Source organism: Acomys russatus, chromosome 22, assembly GCF_903995435.1.
Source record: "Acomys russatus chromosome 22, mAcoRus1.1, whole genome shotgun sequence".
Lineage (NCBI taxonomy): Eukaryota > Metazoa > Chordata > Mammalia > Rodentia > Muridae > Acomys > Acomys russatus.
Window position 1 is genome coordinate 44,011,413 of NC_067158.1, and position 18,321 is coordinate 44,029,733.

An 18,321-nucleotide genomic window follows, 5' to 3' on the forward strand; every position below is an offset into this window, starting at 1 on the left:
GAAATATTGATATTTTTGTTTTAGTGCAAAGATTTTGTATATACTACCTTAAATTTCCATTAGTTAATATAGTACATTCAATGGACCATTATTTATCTTTTACTTTTTATTTCTGTTCTCCAGTGTTTCTCTGAAAATACTAGTTTCTACTTATTTGACATTTAAATAGGTGATATGTTTTAAAGGATTAATTTTATATGCTATTTTCTACATATCTCTATATTTGCCAAAATATATTTACTGAATGATACTTATATTTAAGCATGCTTAAATCAGTTTGCTAGCTAAAATCAAAAGCTTTTCTATATTTTGCTCACCAATAAAACAACAGACACAACAGCCTGGTGGCACATGCCTGTATTCCCAGCACCTGAGAGGCAAAGGCAGGCGGATCTCTGTGAGTTCAAGTCTAGCCTGGTCTACAAAGTGAGTCTAGGACAGCCAAGGCTACACAGAGAGACCCTGTAGGGAAAAAGAAAGAAAGAAAGAAAGAAGGAAGAAGGAAGGAAGGAAACCATAACAAACACTTGTATAAGGCTTTCTTTAGTGGTGTATGTGCGTGTGTGTGTGTGTGTGTGTGTGTGTGTGTGTGTGTGTGTGTGTGTGTTGGAGGGTGCTGGGCAGGTGCTCTGTCAATGAACTCCTCTCTCCACATGGTCTGTCTTTTGTCATTTATACATATAGTAATCCTCCTCGGCTAATCGAGCTCCCGTCCCAGTTCCCTCAGATTGCTAGTCTTGTCAGGCCTCTCTCCTGAGGCGCAGATAGGGCTGCCCAGTGGCTTGATGGTGCATATGAATATCGTTAGGGCACCTCAGTTCAAAATGTCTCAACTCTGCCTGAAGTCCTTGTCTGTCTAGTACAACTGTCCATCAAAGTGTCCCAGCGGAAAGGCTAGTGCCATTCTTTTCTCTGTCTGAATCTCTCATTACATTCATCAGTAATTCCCTCTTGACTCAGTTCCTCACCATGTTTGGAATCCATGTATTTCCCTCCGTACCCATATTTCTACCAATCTACCTCAAAATTCTATCTGCTTGTCCCTGGATTCAACCAACCTGGTGTTGTGCATGCAGCTTGGTCCCCTACAGAAACTTTCAAACACCCTTTCTCTAACACTGACACCTGCCAGTTCTGCTTTTATTTATTTTCTTTTTAACCAGAAGGGGTTCTCTGTGTAGCCCTGGCTGTTCTAGAACTTGCTCTGTAGACCAGGCTGACCTCGAACTCAGAGATCTTCCTGCCTCTGCCTCCCAAGTGCTGAGATTAAAGTCATGCTCCACCACACAAAGCTATCTCTGCCCGTTTGCTTAAAACATTTGAAACCTCTTCTTTAAGATGCCTTAACACATGTTACTTTTCTCTGATCTCTACATATGTCTCATATACCAAACCAACCAATCAACAGCAATTCCCCCTATTATAAGCTATGTGCTCCATGTCTGTTAAGACCCTTTCTCCAGAATGACTGCCTGGCACCCTCTCTGGCAGAACTTTCTCACTATAGTTAACCAACAAATACTTAGCATTATTTTTCTGTTTTGACTGCTGTGGCAAAAGAAAAAAAAATCATACCTAGCACATAAAAAATGGCCAGGAAATATATATTGAATTAATTGATCCTTATTTAATTAAAAACTTTTAAAAAAATGTTAGGCATGAATAGGTGTTTTGTCTATATGCATGTGTTTACACCACGAGCATGCAGTGTCCTCAGAGGCCTGAAGAAAGCATTGTGTCCCCTGGCCCTGTGATTGATCCCTCTGGAGGGACAGCAGTGCTTCTGTGATGAGCTATCACTCCAACCCACAACTGATTTACTGTTTAAGAGGTCTAATGATAGATGTATTCATGAAGAATTAGTTTGGCTATCCTCATGGTCATCAGCTTCTTTCTTAGAGAATGCTGTCCAAGCTGGTGAGATGAACACACACTACTGCAGAAAGATCATGTCTCAGTGCTGCTACCCCTCCGGTAGCCACCCAGGGGTGAGCCTGGAGCAATCAGTTCACAGCTTCTCTTTTAAGAATAAAAGCAAATTGTAGATTCTGTGTTTTCTCTAGCTGTCTCATTGCTCCCCTTTCCTTTCAAAGCTGCATCTTAAACAAAAGTCTGTGATATATTGAACTTCATTAATGATTTTCTTTAACTGGTAAGATGAATTGTTTTATTCAATAAATTACTCAGTCGTATCCCTATTGCATAGCAGCAAGTGCCCTACACAAGTTGCCATGGAGCAAAGGGCACACTTTTTTGTTTTGTTTTGTTTTGTTTTTTTGAGCAGAGTTTCTCTGTGTAACAGAGCCCTGGCTGTCCCAGACTCACTTATAGACCAGGCTGGCTTCGAACTCACAGAGATCTGCCTGCCTCTGCCTCCCAAGTGCTAGGATTAAAGGCGTGCGCCACCACACCCACCTTCATTGATCATTTTCTAAAGCAGTTTTTGTTTGTTTGTTTGTTTGTTTCAGAAGTCACCAGGATCGTGTTTCTCTCTGCATTATATAAGTCCTAGGACAAAGTGTAGTTTAATGTAATATATCAATAATATTTCTCTGATGCAGAGCTGTCCCCTCTGACAGGATGCTCATCTTCTTTGGCTACATCTATACCATAGACAACCACTGAGTGAGGAAAAAGGCAGCCTGTCTTATCCAGCATGGGCCAGCCAAATTCACAATGGCAGGGCATTGAGTGATGGGTGGTGCAGCTAATAGGCCTTCAAATCACATCCATCAGCACAGTAGTGGAGATAAAGTAACAATACACACCGTAAGGCCTCGATAAAATCCAGTAGCCACTCTGAATCAAATCTTGAGCGATCTGAGTGCAAGCTGAGCAGTGACTCTAACACTCTTCTCGTTAGGACCATGATGAGGCTGCAGTGTGACCGCTGTTACGCAGCATCTTTCTTTAAGGTTCTAGCTGGTGTGGTAAGATAGGAAAATGAACTGCTTCATAATTGAATAAAGAAGCCACACCGTCATGTTCTCTAGAGATGCTTATAGTTAGGGTTAAGTACCTAGAAAACCAAACATTGTTAGAATTCAAATATTTTGGTAAGATATTATATAAAATATTTAAAAATAAGTTGCTTTTATCCATATTATCAGCTTGAAATACAAAAGTGAAAAACACCTAGTTTGTAATAACAGAATCACGAAAACATTTACTATCAAGAAAGCAGGAAAAGCCACCGAAGCCATATGAGGAAAATGCACACAAAAGACAGGGAACAATAACATCTGACTCTCAGGAAATCTTCCAGGCACCATTTTGAGCTTATTGGTGTATCCATTCCCCCACACCACCCTAGAAAGAAGGCATTGCTATCATTTTTCTGAAGCCCACAGAAGCTTATGAATTTGCCTTATGTAACTAAGATCTCCATCTTATTCTTAGACGTGATGGTGCCTTAGCATCATAAAATAGCTCTTTTTCCAAAACAGATATTTGGAACAGTCTCGTTTATTTTTAACCAGATGTAGTTATTAAGGTTTTTATGGAGGTTAAGTGTCTGAGAATAACCAAATGCATTATTCAATAAAAGCAGGTGGCGAATTAATAAGTGGCTCTTACTCCGTTGAGTATGCTGGTGCTGACAATTGACTGTGACTCAGGCAGAAGTCAATAAGACCTTTTGATAGCAGATGTAACAATAAGTTCAGGAGCCTTACAGATAGAGTGAAAAGTAAGCTGTTTCTCAAAAGTATTTGTATAAACACCAGTGTGGAAGCCTTTCCTAAGGCAAGAAAACCCAAAGCCATAAGGAACGTTTAAGGAGCTGTCAGCATTTGCCATAAAATTCAAGCAGCATGTTATCTTGGAGGAAAACACCTGCAACACAATGACAATAGTTAGTTTTCCTTCCTGAAGAGTCTGACACATTATGGACAGGAAGAGCAGTTAATGCACAGGTGGATAGTACTGAGAAGAGGGGGCCCTGCTGCGCAAGTCCAAGCAGCCAGGAAACATGGGGGAGGAGCTTCAGGTTGTCGGTTGAAAAGCACACATGAATACAACAGTGAGATACCGTTTCTCATTTATGACAAAGTTTATAGAGGTAGAGGTGTAGATAAAATACTACCTCATTTTGCTGGAGAATTTGAACTGACATTATTCTTGGAAAGTAGTCGGGTAGTCCATTCCCTGACAGGAGGTGTATGTCGTCTTTACCCTACAGCTCTGCTCTGCCCAGTTGTCCTGCAGACTGAAAGGCATAGTGCGGGAGGGGATTTATTGCAGCATTATGCAGAGGGACAAACTGCTAAGGAACAGCCTAAGTCTTCATGTATAGGGATGTGATTTTAAAATTGTAATGTGTAAGACTTCATTGCGCTGGACTGCCCTAAAAGCCTTCTCCCAAGGACCATCTCTCATAATAGTCAAAGGTCATGCTTGCCTTCATAGTGAGTTTGAGACCAACCTGAGCCTCGTGACACCCTGTCTCAAAAAACAAAAACAGACAACAACAACAACAACAAAACCTGTCAGGGTGAAAAACAATCAGTAAATAGTCCTGTCCACTGTAAAGCCTTGAGCCACACAATGACCAGTCTGCAGCTTTGGACAGTGAGTTAGTTTTCTCTCTGGGCCTAAGCTCCTCAAATGTAAGTGGAGAAAGTTCTTTCTCACTGACCGATTTCACATTTTATTGTTAAATGAATCATAAGGTGCACCTTGCTCATAAATATTATATTCCTTTTTATAGTTAATCAGTTTAGTAAATATTGATCGAATACCCACTGGGTACCAGTGATGGGAATAGGCATGTTATTGAACATCTACTATTGCTTAGCTTTCATTATGTAGTAATGAATAAGCAAATAATGACTAAAACAGAGTCCCCACCTCTTAATGGCTGTAATTTTATTGTTGACTGTGGTTTATTAAGGTTTGAGGCTGACCTTATAAACATTAAATTTTTGTGCATTTTTCTTTTAAATTTAGGATATCCTGTATTATGAGCAGCTTAAGACCAATGTGATACAGCATGACCTTTTGGTGGACAGCCTAATTTATAAGGTAAGCCAGAGATCCATGGTTTTCTCATTTCATTAATAACATTTAAAATAAAGAGTTTCCTCTCTGCAGGGCTAAGTCAAAGTAGCCATGGTTTTCCCACTTCACTAATAACATTAAAATAAAGAGTTTCCTCTCTGCAGGGCTTGGACTGTGGGTAGAAGCACTTATCAAACATGAAAAATAATTTGAGTGGCTGTGGGTGCTAGTGTGTCATCTGTGATGCCTGTACCCTGAAGGCAGGGGAAGGAGAGTTGGGAGTTCAAGGTCATGCTTGGCTTCATAGTGAGTTTGAGACCAACCTGGGCTTCACAAGACCCTGTCTTCAAACAAACAGACAGACAGACAGACAAGGGAGGGGGAAATAACTGAAGTGGTCATTATAGCTGTGAAGTCGAGGCTGGCATTCCAAGCCTGAAGTCGGCACACAGTGCTCTCTTCTTTTCTATGGAGTTATTCTTGTGTTCCCTTCCCAGAGCCCCAGTGTTTTCCTGATGAGAAAAAACATTGACCATCTTAAATTAAATCTTTCACATAAAGAAAATGGTTTTTAGTCTTGTTTGTCTCATGATTGTTTAGGGGCTTAGTTCTATATTTTCTTTGTAATAAAGCTATCTTAAATATTTTTAAATTATGTGTACATGTCTTATGTGATGCTGGGTGCATATGGGTGCAGGTGCCCTTGGAACTAGAGTTACTGATAGTTGTGAGCTTTCTGAAGTGGCCAAGTATATCTCGAGTCTTATGGTAGGAATACATTGAGTTGTTGGGACCAGGATTACACTGTAAATATAAGCATTTCCCCTGAGATGGCTGTAGCTCAAAGAATGCATGGGAAGTGATGTCAAAGTCCTTCCCTGAACAGATCTCTTAGAGTCTTCTGTCTGCATTGGGCTTTCCTCACTTCCCTAAGAGCGAACCTGTAACCTCTGGTTCCATTCTTTACCCTGGTCTGCCGCTTTCCCAATGGTTTTCATTCTTAATTATCACACCTCTAAGGAAACCGCTTAATTAATGTCTAATAATGATAATGACCATGAGAAGGTTCTCTTGGGTGTTCCTCATGCCACTGTAGTACATAATTTATCCTTTTTTATTCCCAAGAACCAGTTTTGGCTCAGCGTATCTCCTGAGAAGGTGTTTAGGGGTCACTTATCAAAGCACAGAGACTCTGATTTGAAGTTACTAGCCAAGGTCATGCAGCCAGAAGCTCTTAGACCTGGTGGGATGTCTGTGTTCTTCACGCTGGTTTACACAATCAGCATGTTCAACTCACCATAGAAACCAGAGACAGTTTGGGGGATGGGGATGCTTTGCTTTATTCTTTGGGCTTTTGTTTGTTTACTACTGGAGAGGTCACCCATGTAATGATGCATTGCATTGCATCACAGAGAACTGAAATTGGTTTCTGTTCATTTTATCATTTGAATTTTTTTTCAAACACGTTGGACACTTAGGTGTCTGTCAGACCTTGTGATGGAGCTAACTATACAGAAAGCAAGACACACAGAGACCAAAGTCTCATTGAGAGAGTAGACTGTTTTTAAGGAGTCTCAGATCAGGAAGTGCACATAGAAGTATTTACAGAAAGAACCAATATTCTACCCAGGGGGTGTCATGAACCAGCCCTGGAGGATGAGCTCATGAGGCAGAAAATCACAGTTATTAGCCTCCGGAGCCATTTCAAGTCACCAGTGGCAAACACGAAGGAGATAGTTGATATTCTGAGGGAGTGGCTAAGTGTGTGAGATGTGAATGGTGAAAGCGGGATATAGTCTGGGAGAGAGTGTTACGGTCGCTGCTGGGGCTAATAGTCCTCTTGATTTTTCTTTTCCAGCTTTAAGGCATCTAAAAGGAAATTAATGGAAATAAATAATAAATGGGTATTATTGAAGCCCTAGGGAATTAGAAATCAAATAATGTGGTATATATTTTAGCTGAGTAAATATGTAGTGGGGATAACATCTGGCCAGGAAATTTCTATAAAATTACACAAAATATAAAATTAATTGCAATATCATTTCCAAATGTTATATTTATTCTTTAAGAGTTATAGGCAGATCCATTTGCATAATTTTCAGTGCTTTGTAACTTTTAATTATAGGATGTGAAGCTGACAGCAAGCAATGATGATTACTATTTTGTATTTGAAGATTATTTATATCAAGTAAGTTTTTAAAATTATCCAGTATCTTTGTTTTAAGTTCTCTATGTTATAATATACTTTAGAGTTAAGTAAATTCTCTGAATTCCCAAATGAGTTTCTGGGCTGCCCCGTCTGGTTATATATGCTGCAGCCAGGATGTGCTAGCAGGTCAGTTCTCTATCATTTTTGTTGGCACAAATTCTAAAACTGCATGTCAGTACAAAAAAAGTAATCCCAAGATATTTAGATAATGCATTTTACATGATACTTTCCATTAAAATTATGAAAATTAATTAATTGAAAATTAGTGTGGAGAATCATAATTATTCTGTTCATTTTGACAGACAGAACCTTCAAAACATCCATTAGAAATATTTTAAAGTACAGGGCAAATGAGAGAGAGAGGAGTTTGAGGTGTATAGAATCAAGATACAGTGTATAAACATGTAAAATTGTCAAAGAATAAACATTTTTTAAAAGTAAGTATGTCAAAGAACTAACAGGAACCTTTCTTAGGATTTCTCAATGAACAGAGGTGTGATTTGGGCACCAAATTGTTGTATGAGCAATGTTCCCAGCAGCTGCACAGAGTGAGGCCAGTGCATACCGTCATCCCACAGAGAGGACCCTCCTCTTGCTGGCCACATCACCTGGCAAGGGCTCTCTGCAAGGATGCGAGGCCTGTGACACCTTAGCCCATGCAGAATACAGATAGGCTACACAATTTGGGGTTATAGATGCCCAGCATTTGCTACAATTGCTAATTTTTCTCACATATAGTCAACTGCCTTTAAAAAAAGAAACCTTTCTTAAATAATAAGGAAGACATCATGATTTATGTCATCAGATAGATAAGGTCAATAAAGAGATGAAATAAAAAAGAGAAATGCTGGAGAAGAAAAATAAATGAAAAATTGACTGATGGCTCAACAGTGTATTTGAGAAGTCAGTAAGTAATCAGTGAAGTTGGAAAACAGGTCACTAGACAGGTGGGCAGAGCTTGCTCTCCTTACCCAGGAGTTTTGTAGTTTTAGTATTTTCACATTACTTGCTGACTGAGGCTCCCCCAGCATCATAGAGCTGTAGATTTCCTTCTCTTATGACTTAATTCTTGATATCGTAGATCTTTTCCAGAACTGCTTCCTAAGGAAAACTGAGTAGCTAATGTTATACAAGTCAAGATACAGTTTGAAGCCAAACCCCTGAGACATCCAAATTTCTCTGCTTACTAAGGGTTTTGGTTCTTTCTGTTGTTTTAATCACAAACACAAGTCTGTTAGAACAGGGCCAGCGCAATGGCTCTCTGAATAAAGTGCCTGGCATGGAAGCTCAGGGACTAGAGTTGATATCCCCAGCGCCCACGTCTGCTCTGTGGGCATGTGGTCTGCCAGCAATCCCAGCTTTTATAAGGCACAGGCAGGAGATCCCTGGAGCAAACGGGTGTTTTCGAGCTCTGGGGTCAAATGGGAGACCCTGCCTCAATGAATAAGGTAACAAGCAATCAAGGAAGACTCTGAAATCAACCTTGGATCTCCATATACATATGTACATGTACACACATGCAAACACATATATACATATGCATGTACATGCCCCCACATAGTCTATACAATTCATGCATGCACACCATACCATATTAAAAACTGTTATAAAAACCAAACTTATAAACATATAAATTACTAGGTATCAAAAAAAGAGACAACAGTGACGTGATTCATAGTCTCTGACTATTGTATTTCAATATGTGGTCATAGAGAGTGTAATTTGACAAGTTAATCACATTTAGTGAATGAAGAGAGACTGTCAATTTTAAACTGCAGCCATAAAGTCTTTGGGTGGTGCTAACAAGGGCTTGCTAGGTGACAGATGCACCTTACTTGCTGAACAGAGTCAGTGAGCAAGAGTAACAGTTTCTCTAGTTAATACCAGAAATAACGCATAAAGCATAGTCACCCCCACCCCAACACAAGTCACCTTTTTTGTAAAAAGCTTGAAAGTAAACAAATCAGACAGCAGAATCATTTTCAAACAGTGCATGTGTTTTCTGAGGAAAGCCAGAGCTATCTCCAGGGAACCCTTATGATCAGCACAGTAATAGCTACAGTTCCTTTGCTGGGCCCGCAGTGTAGGAGAGCAGGCAGAGCATGAGTGTACAGCACGTTGGGAACTAGTAGAGCGCTTATGTAAAGCATTTTCACCACGGGGCACCTGACACATAGCCTTTAACCTCTACTTCCCATTTTAATCAGTATTTTAGTTCAAATTCCATTCTTTTTAGGTTTAACATATCTCATGACTACTGTTGCTGCTGCAATTAGTACTTTAGAAATAATACTAAATAAGATTATTAAATAATTATTATTAACCACATGTGTTACACAACCTATATCACGAATCTATGATAACTTTTGTATAGCTAGAATGTTATTCTGTTGAATATCAATTCCCTCTGTGTCCTCCCTCCAAACCCTGGCAACCACCATTCTCATCTCTGCTGCTGTGAATTTCACTGTTTAAAAATCTCATACCAGTATTGTCCTGCCATCTTTTCTTTCTGGGATAGGCTTATCCCAGTTAGTAGTATCCTCCATTTTTAACTGTACTGTCTCATATAGCAAGATACCCTTCCTTTAAAGACTAAATATTAGTCTGCTGTGTATGTATACACTGTTTTCTTTATTTGTGTTTCTAAACAAGCTTCAGAGTGGATCTTATCCCCATTGCATAAATATAGGATGATTACAACACATAGGTTTCTTTTTTGAAGAGTTATTTAATTAAGTTTTTATATAATCACTTATTCATAAATACTTTCTTCATGATACTTTAAAGTTGTTTTATAATTAGCTTGACTATTTAAAACTTTATAAACAAGTTAATCTACTTGCAGATGATGTGATTTTATACATAAAAGACCCAAAAACACACACCAGGAAACTCATACAGCTGATGAACACTTTTTTTTTAGCAAACAAGATTCAAAATTAACATACGAAAACCCAGTAGCCTTTCTATGTACAAATGACCAAAGGAACCAGGGAAATAGAACCTCTGACAATAATCTAAAATGAAAACGATAACAAACTTGGAATAACTCTAAGCAAGCATATGAAAGACTTGTATAATAAAATCTTGAAGACACTGAAGAAAGGAATCGAAGACAACACCAGAAGATGGCAGGAGTGCCCATGCTTACGAGTTAGTAGGATTAGCATTGTGAAAGTGGCCATGATACCAAAACCACCCACAGATTCAACACAGTCCCCATCAAAGTTCCAACACAGGTCAAAGAAATTGAACAAACTATCTTCATATGGAAACACACAGAGACACACAGAAAACATGTGCATGCACCAAAATACAAAAATCAAGACCAAAAAGCAGGATAGCAAAAAAAAAAAAAAAAAAAAATCCTGATTAATAAAAGAACTTCTGAAGGTATCAGTATTACATATTTCAAGTTGTATTACAGAACTTCAGTAATAAAAACAACATATACTGGCATAAAAAGACACAATATACAGTGGAATGGAATTGAAGACACAGATATAAGTCCATGTACCCATGGACATGTGATTTTTTTTATTTTAAAAAACGCCAAAATTTATACACTGGAGAATATACAGTATCTTCTACAAATGGTGTTCACCAGACCATATGACTGCATGTAGAAGAAAGGAAATAGATCCATACTTGTCACCCTGCACAAATTTAGGATGGATCAAGAACCTCAGCATAAGACCAGCCACCTGAGTCTGATGGAAGAGAAAGGGGAAAATAGGCTTGAGCGCACTGGCACAGAAAGGACATTCTGACCAGAACACCAATAACACAGCACTAAGACCAACAGTTAATGACTGAAGTTGGAAGTTTCTATATGGCAAAGGACTCCCATTATTTGAGCAAAGAAGCAGCCTACAGAATGGGAAAAGATCTTCACCAATTATACATAGAGAGATAGTATTTAAAGTATATGAAGAACTAAAAACCGTGAACATCAAGAATACAAAAACCCAATTTAAAAGTGGGGTACAGAGCTAAGCAGAGAGTTCTCAAAAGATGAAACACAAACGAATGGAACTTAAAGAAATGTTCTACATTCTTAGCCACGTGGGAAATGCAAATTAAAACAATTTTGAGATTTCATTTCACCCTGGTCAGGATGGCCAAGCTCAATAAAACCAATGGCAGCTCATGCTGGCAAGGATGCGGGGAAAGGTGAGCACTTATTCATTGCCGGTGGGAGTGGAAACAGGTACAACCACTGTCAAAGTCAGCGTGGTGATTCCTCCGAAGGCTGAACTTGATCTACCTCAAGATCCAGCTGTACTGCTCTTAGGCAGATATCCAAGAGACTCCTCATCCCACTACAGAGATACGTATTCATCCATGCTTATTGCTGCTTTACTCATAATAGCCAGAAACCGGAAACAGCCTAACTATCCACCAATTGATGAATAAATAATGAAAATATGGAGTATTTACACAACTGGGTAGTACTTAGTTGTTAAGAAGAATAAAGTTCAAAAAGAATGAAATATAGGTAGAAAAAAAGCCATTCAAGCCAGACAGTGGTGATGTACACCTTTAATGCCTGTGCTCGGGATGCAGAGTCAGGTGGATCTTTGTGAGTTCAAGGCCAGTCTGGTCTACAGAGTAAGTTCCAGGACAGCTGGGCTATACAGAGAATCCCTGTCTTGGAAAAAACAAAATAAAACAAAAAAGGCCAGAAAACAAACAAGCAACATCATCCAAAGTGAGGTAACCCAGATTCCAAAGGACAAATACTATATGTTTTCTCACTTATGTGGATATTAGCTTTTAAGCCTTTGATATGTGTGCTCCAGTCCATATAACCACAGAGGTCAGGAGCCTGGTAAGGGAGCAGTGTAGAGGAGAAGATCTCCCAAGGACTGGGAAATAGAATATAGTGTTGTTGAGAGAGTTCTCGTGGAATAGTAAGTAGAGTATAGGAAAAACTAGAATTGGAAATTAAACAGGGAGGGAGATGGGAGATACAGGTCAATGAGGGAATATAGGAAAAGGCAGCTATCACTAAGGGCTAATGGAAGAACCGTATATGCACCTACTATTGTAGAAGCTTCTTAAAGTATATACATACATGAAATGTAGTCACCAGCTAATAGAGAGAATGCCCCCAACTAGCCAGCTTATGGCGCCACATAGAACCTCCAGTGCCAGGAGCCAGGAGTTGTGCAAAAGGTCCCTATGGAAATCCCCAAATACCACAGGCTATTGCCAAAGCTATTGGTTACTTTCCAGAAACTATTGGTTTTCAGCACTGTTGCTGAAGACAACACTTACATCATCAAACACTGAGGTTGAGCTGACACTCAACTAGAAGCTTCCCCCCTACTGACTAACATTCATGGTACCGGAAAGGGAAGGTAATTATCAATATCCCCTAGCTGTAAGCACTGAGGTCTCAGTGTAGGTCTCAACTACAGCAGTGACTTACCTCGAGAACATACTGGTGCAATAGTGGCACAAAAGTTGTGAGGATAACCAAACACTTCTAAAAAAAATTGGTTTTGAGGCCTGCTCTGTGTGATGAAACCCATATCTGACACTGACAAAGTAGCCAAGAACCTGAAACTACGTAGGTCACAGACCTAGAGGAAAGCCTAGGACTGTTAGGTTTTAGTTTTAGTCTGTTTTAGTGACTAGAACAGTGGTTCTTACCTTCCTAATGCTGAGACTGTTTAATACAGTTCCTTATGTTGTGGTGACCCTCCTCCCACCATGGAATTATTTGTTGCTGCTTCATAACTGTAATGTTGCTACTGTTATGAATCACAGTGCAAATACCTTCATACAACCCCCACGGGAGCTGCAGCTTACAGGTTGAGGACCACTATACTAAAGGAACATAGTAATAAATGGTTCCTAATGGCATACTGCTATGGTGATGGATCAGTGCTTGCCTCCGTTCTCATCAGAGAAGCGTCTTCTTGCAGTAGATGGGAATTAAAACAAAAACCCACAATTGGACAATGTGCAGAAAGTGACAGATTAGGGGGTATTCAGTCCTGAATTCATCAAAATTTCCCCTCTCAAGTCTCAGAGCTACATGGAAGAAGAGGCAGGAAGGTTCTAGGGTTCAGAGATGATGGATGACTCTAAGGACACAGCATCTTCAGACACAAGACTGTTAGGTGTGAACTCACAGACTGTGAGAGCACATACAAGGCCTGCATTAACAAGCCAGATGGTGTCTAGCATTGAGAGGGAAAGTGAGCACAGGCTCCCATTCCAGACCAGGAAACTCTCTGCAGTTGATACCCACTGATAAAGAGATTGTCACTGGTTATATTAAGCACACTCCAGGATGGACCTCATGCTCAGAATCAGTTGGCCAATACAAAACAAACTCAATGGTATTTTTGTAGACTTTTTGTTTCATTTAGCTTTGTTTTGGATTTTTTTTTTTGTCTTATAAATGTTTTGCTTGTGTGTTTTTATTTTGTTGCTTTTTTAAAAAAAGAGAGAGAGAGAAAACATAATATTCAGTGGAGAAGGAGGTGGGGAAGATCTGAGAGGAATTGGAGGAGGGTAAACATTATTAAAATAAGATGTATGAAAAAAATTTCAATATAGTTCTGTTAGAATTAGTCTGAATTATTAAAAGTTTATAAGATACACACACAGACACAATTATATGCATTGAAAACAACAGTCTACTATTAAAAATTCAGTTCTTTTTCCTCAGGGAAAATTTTATAGATAATTGATTCATACATGTGTGTGGTCTGTGTATGTCAGTGAAAACAGTAAGATAAGAAAAACCTTCTCATCTTTGATTACATTGCCGTTGGCAGTTTTCTAGCAACATGAGAGCTCTAAGGAAAACTGTTAATAATAATAGAGTAAATTTGGCTTTTCTGGCATACTAAGGCCTCATATTCCTCCCTAGATGATGCGAGTTTATTTACTTTTATGATCGGACTACAGAATTACATGGCATGTTCAGAAGGGGGATTCTCCAGTGATGTTTAAGGCAGCCTGGGCATGTTGCACCTGCAGCAGGCTTTTCCCTGAGCGTCTGTTACTGCTGCCTCTGTCTTAGGATACAGCATGAATGCTGCGAAGATAACGTTTTCAATACGAAATCAACTTCGTAACACTTAATTTTTAGTTTTTATTTTTCATGACATTCTTAACAAATATTTAGTAATACTGAGTTTTCAATTATCTCAGAGTTTTAAAATATGTTTAACCAGAAACCATATCTTAGTCAACACAAGTAAATTGGTTGTTTTAACAGAACCATTTAGGTTCCTGTATTAAGTGGCGTTATCGCAATGTACATAAAAAAAGGACTTATTCTCTGTTATATCATAAATCTTCATCATATGTAGCATTTTCTGAGTAGCAGAGCTGGAAAATATGCTGTATTTACAGTATGTCCTGTCACTGAATGGGGTTTAAGAAAGGCACAAAGGTAATCACAAATTTTTCTCTGCATATGTGTGCTCACTCATGATTGGGTGCACATATATGCAAATTCACACACATGTGTATGTGCCTACATGTGGAAGCTGCCCATCATCAATGCCAGAAGTCTTCCTCATTTGCGCTCCCTCCTATTTATTGAGGAAGAATCTTCCAGTAGAACCCAGAGCTCATCCATGTGTCTAATCTAACTTCATCTGGGGATTCCCTGTCTGCACTTTCCAAGGGCTGGTGCTGGAATTACAATCAGGCCACCACACCCACCTAGTGTGCGTGCGTGCGTGCGTGCGTGCGTGCGTGCGTGCGTGCGTGCGTGTGTGTGTGTCGGTGATCTGAACTCTGGTCCTCATGATTGCACAGCAAGCACTTTCTCTATTGCACCATTTCCCCAGCTCTAGGTATTTTTTTTAAGTTCATGTATCCACTTAATCAAAGTACTTAATGTTCTGATATAGACACGGTTTGTTGGGGGTAGCAAAAGATGATATTTATTAAGCTTATATCTTTGGTGAAATTGGGAGAATTATAAATATATAGATAGAATTTGACAAGTATGATAGAGGTTTATGTTCAGTTAAAATTCTATGATTGCAGAGTTCAATAGAACAGAAACATTTAAAGCAAGGTCTAAGTCTTTTATTGTTTGAGAATTTCATACATGCATATAAATATACATGGACATTCCTCTTCTTCAATTCTTCTCTGCCCCTCCCACCGCCCCGCTTTCTTCCTCTCAACTTCATGTGCTCTTTTTTAGAAAAACAAAAACAAAGACAACACCAACAACAAAACATTGAGTCCAGTTAGGGCCGCCTGTGTGTGCAGTGATAACGGATAGCCTGTCGGAGGTTGCATCCCTGAAGAAAACTGACTTTTCCTCTACGTCAGTCATCAGTTGCTGATAGTTCAGCAGCTGGGGGTGGGACTCATGAGCGCTCTCCTACCTATACAGGATAGGAGTTTGTCTGGCTTGATCTTATGCAGGTCTTGAGCATGGTCACAGGCACTGTGAGATTATGTGTACAGCTGATCATGCCCTCTTTCAGTTTCTTCTCTTGGCCTCTGGGATACCATACTCATGAGCTTCCTTGTGCTTTACCTACTGCCATTGTCATTTAGTTTGCTGATTTCTCACTGGTTTCTCATCTCCAGTGTCTTATTCTGGGATTTCTGAGCCATTACTTCCCACGCATTGTCTTTCCTTCTTTTTCCTCCCTCTCCTTTTTGTGGGCTCTCTACAGCACATACGGTGGTCAGTATGACACCATAGGTTCTGATGTCTCTGTTCATTTTAATCCTTGTGTACATGTGTGTTTGTTCCACAAGCCCTTTTGTTTCCATTGCTTTATCCTCAGCTCTGGTGAATATATTCTGCCTGTACAAATCCACCTTTCATCCTTCCAGTGGATTTTCATTTCAGCTGTTGTCTTTCCAACCTCCAGAGTTGCTTTTTTGTCTCATTGTTATTTTTCTGACTTTATTGTCTCTTGATTGGGGTTTCCATTTTGTTCAAATTTAATTGTTTATTTTCCCCACATTTTTCTTTATGTGAGCATTTTCGAGATCATTGTCCCAACACTCAAACCTATTAAAGTTGCCGTCAGTTCTTTTCAGGGTTGACTTTATTCTGTGGATGACACGCACTTTCCCATTCCTTTGTATTTGTTCTTTGTGATTTTTGTTGAAAACTGGACATTTGAGAATAACACTATATCTCTGAAAAATTACACACTCTTTACCTCTCAGCCCATATTTTTTCAGTTATTCTGTGGAATTTTTGTTTTTGTTTCTTTGATTTTTGTAAGTTATTTCTGAAATCAGCATGAGATGTAGCATTAAGGTCTTCACAGAGCTTTTCTGAGCCTGCACTTTTACCTGGCTGTAAGATCTCTTTAGGGGCATTTGCTGTAATGTCCTGTCTCCTAACAAGGGAGCAGAAGAGTGAAGCAGGGCAGGATGGCTAGCGCTTCTCTTCAGCTGGAGCGCAGTGAGCTGGCAGTAGTGGAGGTCTACGGAACACCAGGACCAACCCATCCTCTCCATCTCTGCCATCTGCCTCTGCCCCCCTCTGGGCAAATGTAGTCATCAGCAGTGGGGATGCAGGTGTCCAAAGTGTTGTGCAGCTTGGCAATACCACAAGGAGGAGCTGTCAACCCCAATTCTGACATGGAATTCTACGTCAAATGCCTCTAACATTGAGACAATGGCAGTCATGCTGGAATTTGCTAGGGCAGCAAGCTTACCTAGAAAACTTAAATCTGGTTATTTACGAATTAAGTAAAAATCATATCTGTATGGGGTAAGGTTATACATGGTAGTTATTTGCTTTATTGACAAGAGCCTTAAGAACATATTCATGGCTGCTTGACAAGAGTGTGGAGTGTCAGAGTGGGTAAATGCTGCTGTGTTACGAGCCGGCATTGACCAGACTAACCACAATTTACCACTGATGGTCCCCCTGAAAATTCTAAGACGTCCTCCATGCTTCCCAGACAGTGATATCAGACATGTCTGCCAGCATGGTAGTTGTCTTAGGACTTAGTTCACTTCCTACTTAGTAGATTTCTCTTGGTAGATAATTCTTACTTCATAAAATGTTCCATTGTTTGGGTTTGGTTTTTGGAATAGGGACTTGCTATGTAGCCCATGATGTTCTGAAATTAGTGATCCTCCTGCCTCAGCCTGATCTCAAGCCCTGGGATTACAGGTGTGTCTGGATCTACAAGGCAACTGTATTCCCTTTTTGTAGATAAAAAGCAGAAGATAAGATCCCAAGCTCATGCAGCTACAAGGGCTCCAAGCCTTTCCATCCATATTCAAAGCTCAGTAAGCAAGCTGCCCTTTAATTTATGAAAAATTAAATCAGACAAGAGTGCTTTTAAAGCCATTCTTGAAATTTTACCATTTCTTCAATAGCTTGGAGAAAGTGCACAAGTACACAAATGAAAAGATGTATAGGGCTTATATGTTAACCATGTTGTCCAGTTGGTATTCACTATTTTGTGTGTGTGTGTGTGTGTGTGTGTGTGTGTGTGTGTGTGGTTTTCATTTCACAAACCACTTATTTCTTGGAAGCATTTATAACAATATACATTGACACATTTAAGAAAGCTTTCGGCTCAAGTAGACCTTTTGCAGACAGTCGGTCTAACTCTGCAGTATCAACCCGTAGTTCATATTAGTGCACAGTTTCTTATGATCCTCCAACAGTGAAGATCCCTGCCGTGAGTAACCTCATGCAGCACATTTAATTTTTTCTTAATTTGTAAGTGGCCATCCCTTTCTGAGTGTGTAACTTCCAGATTTACAGCAAGCCTGCCATCTCCTTACAGACAAGGAAATGAGAGTTACACCTGCTCAGTCTGGAGGAGGAGTTGGCGGCTGTCTGCGTGTGTCCCAGGGTTGCACTCCGGTACATACTGTCTAACACACTACCTCTGGCATTCTCACTTTACAGTCCCAGGATTCTCCGCAGAGAAGTCTCATATGTCTTGCCTTCTCTGAGGCCGCAGGCAGCAGGGCCTCTATGGAGATATATTTAAGCACAGAGCTTCTTCTAAAGTTACTGTGCTACCACAGCCTGCTAAACTGAGGGGACATTGATATAGACATTTCCTTAGGAGTCTCCTCCTGAGGCAATGATAGGTTATTACGGTTTACAGTTGGGTATTTTTCCCTTTACT

At 39.7% G+C, this 18,321-nt stretch overlaps 1 protein-coding gene across 1 annotated transcript in view; it reads left to right on the forward strand.

Moving 5' to 3' along the window:
• Tbc1d19 (TBC1 domain family member 19) overlaps positions 1 to 18,321 on the forward strand; it is a 111,038-nt gene that overhangs the window by 43,307 nt on the left and 49,410 nt on the right. The window contains exons 12-13 of the mRNA XM_051164694.1: positions 4,948 to 5,022; positions 7,124 to 7,186. Coding sequence (XP_051020651.1) covers positions 4,948 to 5,022; positions 7,124 to 7,186 — 138 coding nt within the window. The remainder of the gene's footprint in view (positions 1 to 4,947; positions 5,023 to 7,123; positions 7,187 to 18,321) is intronic.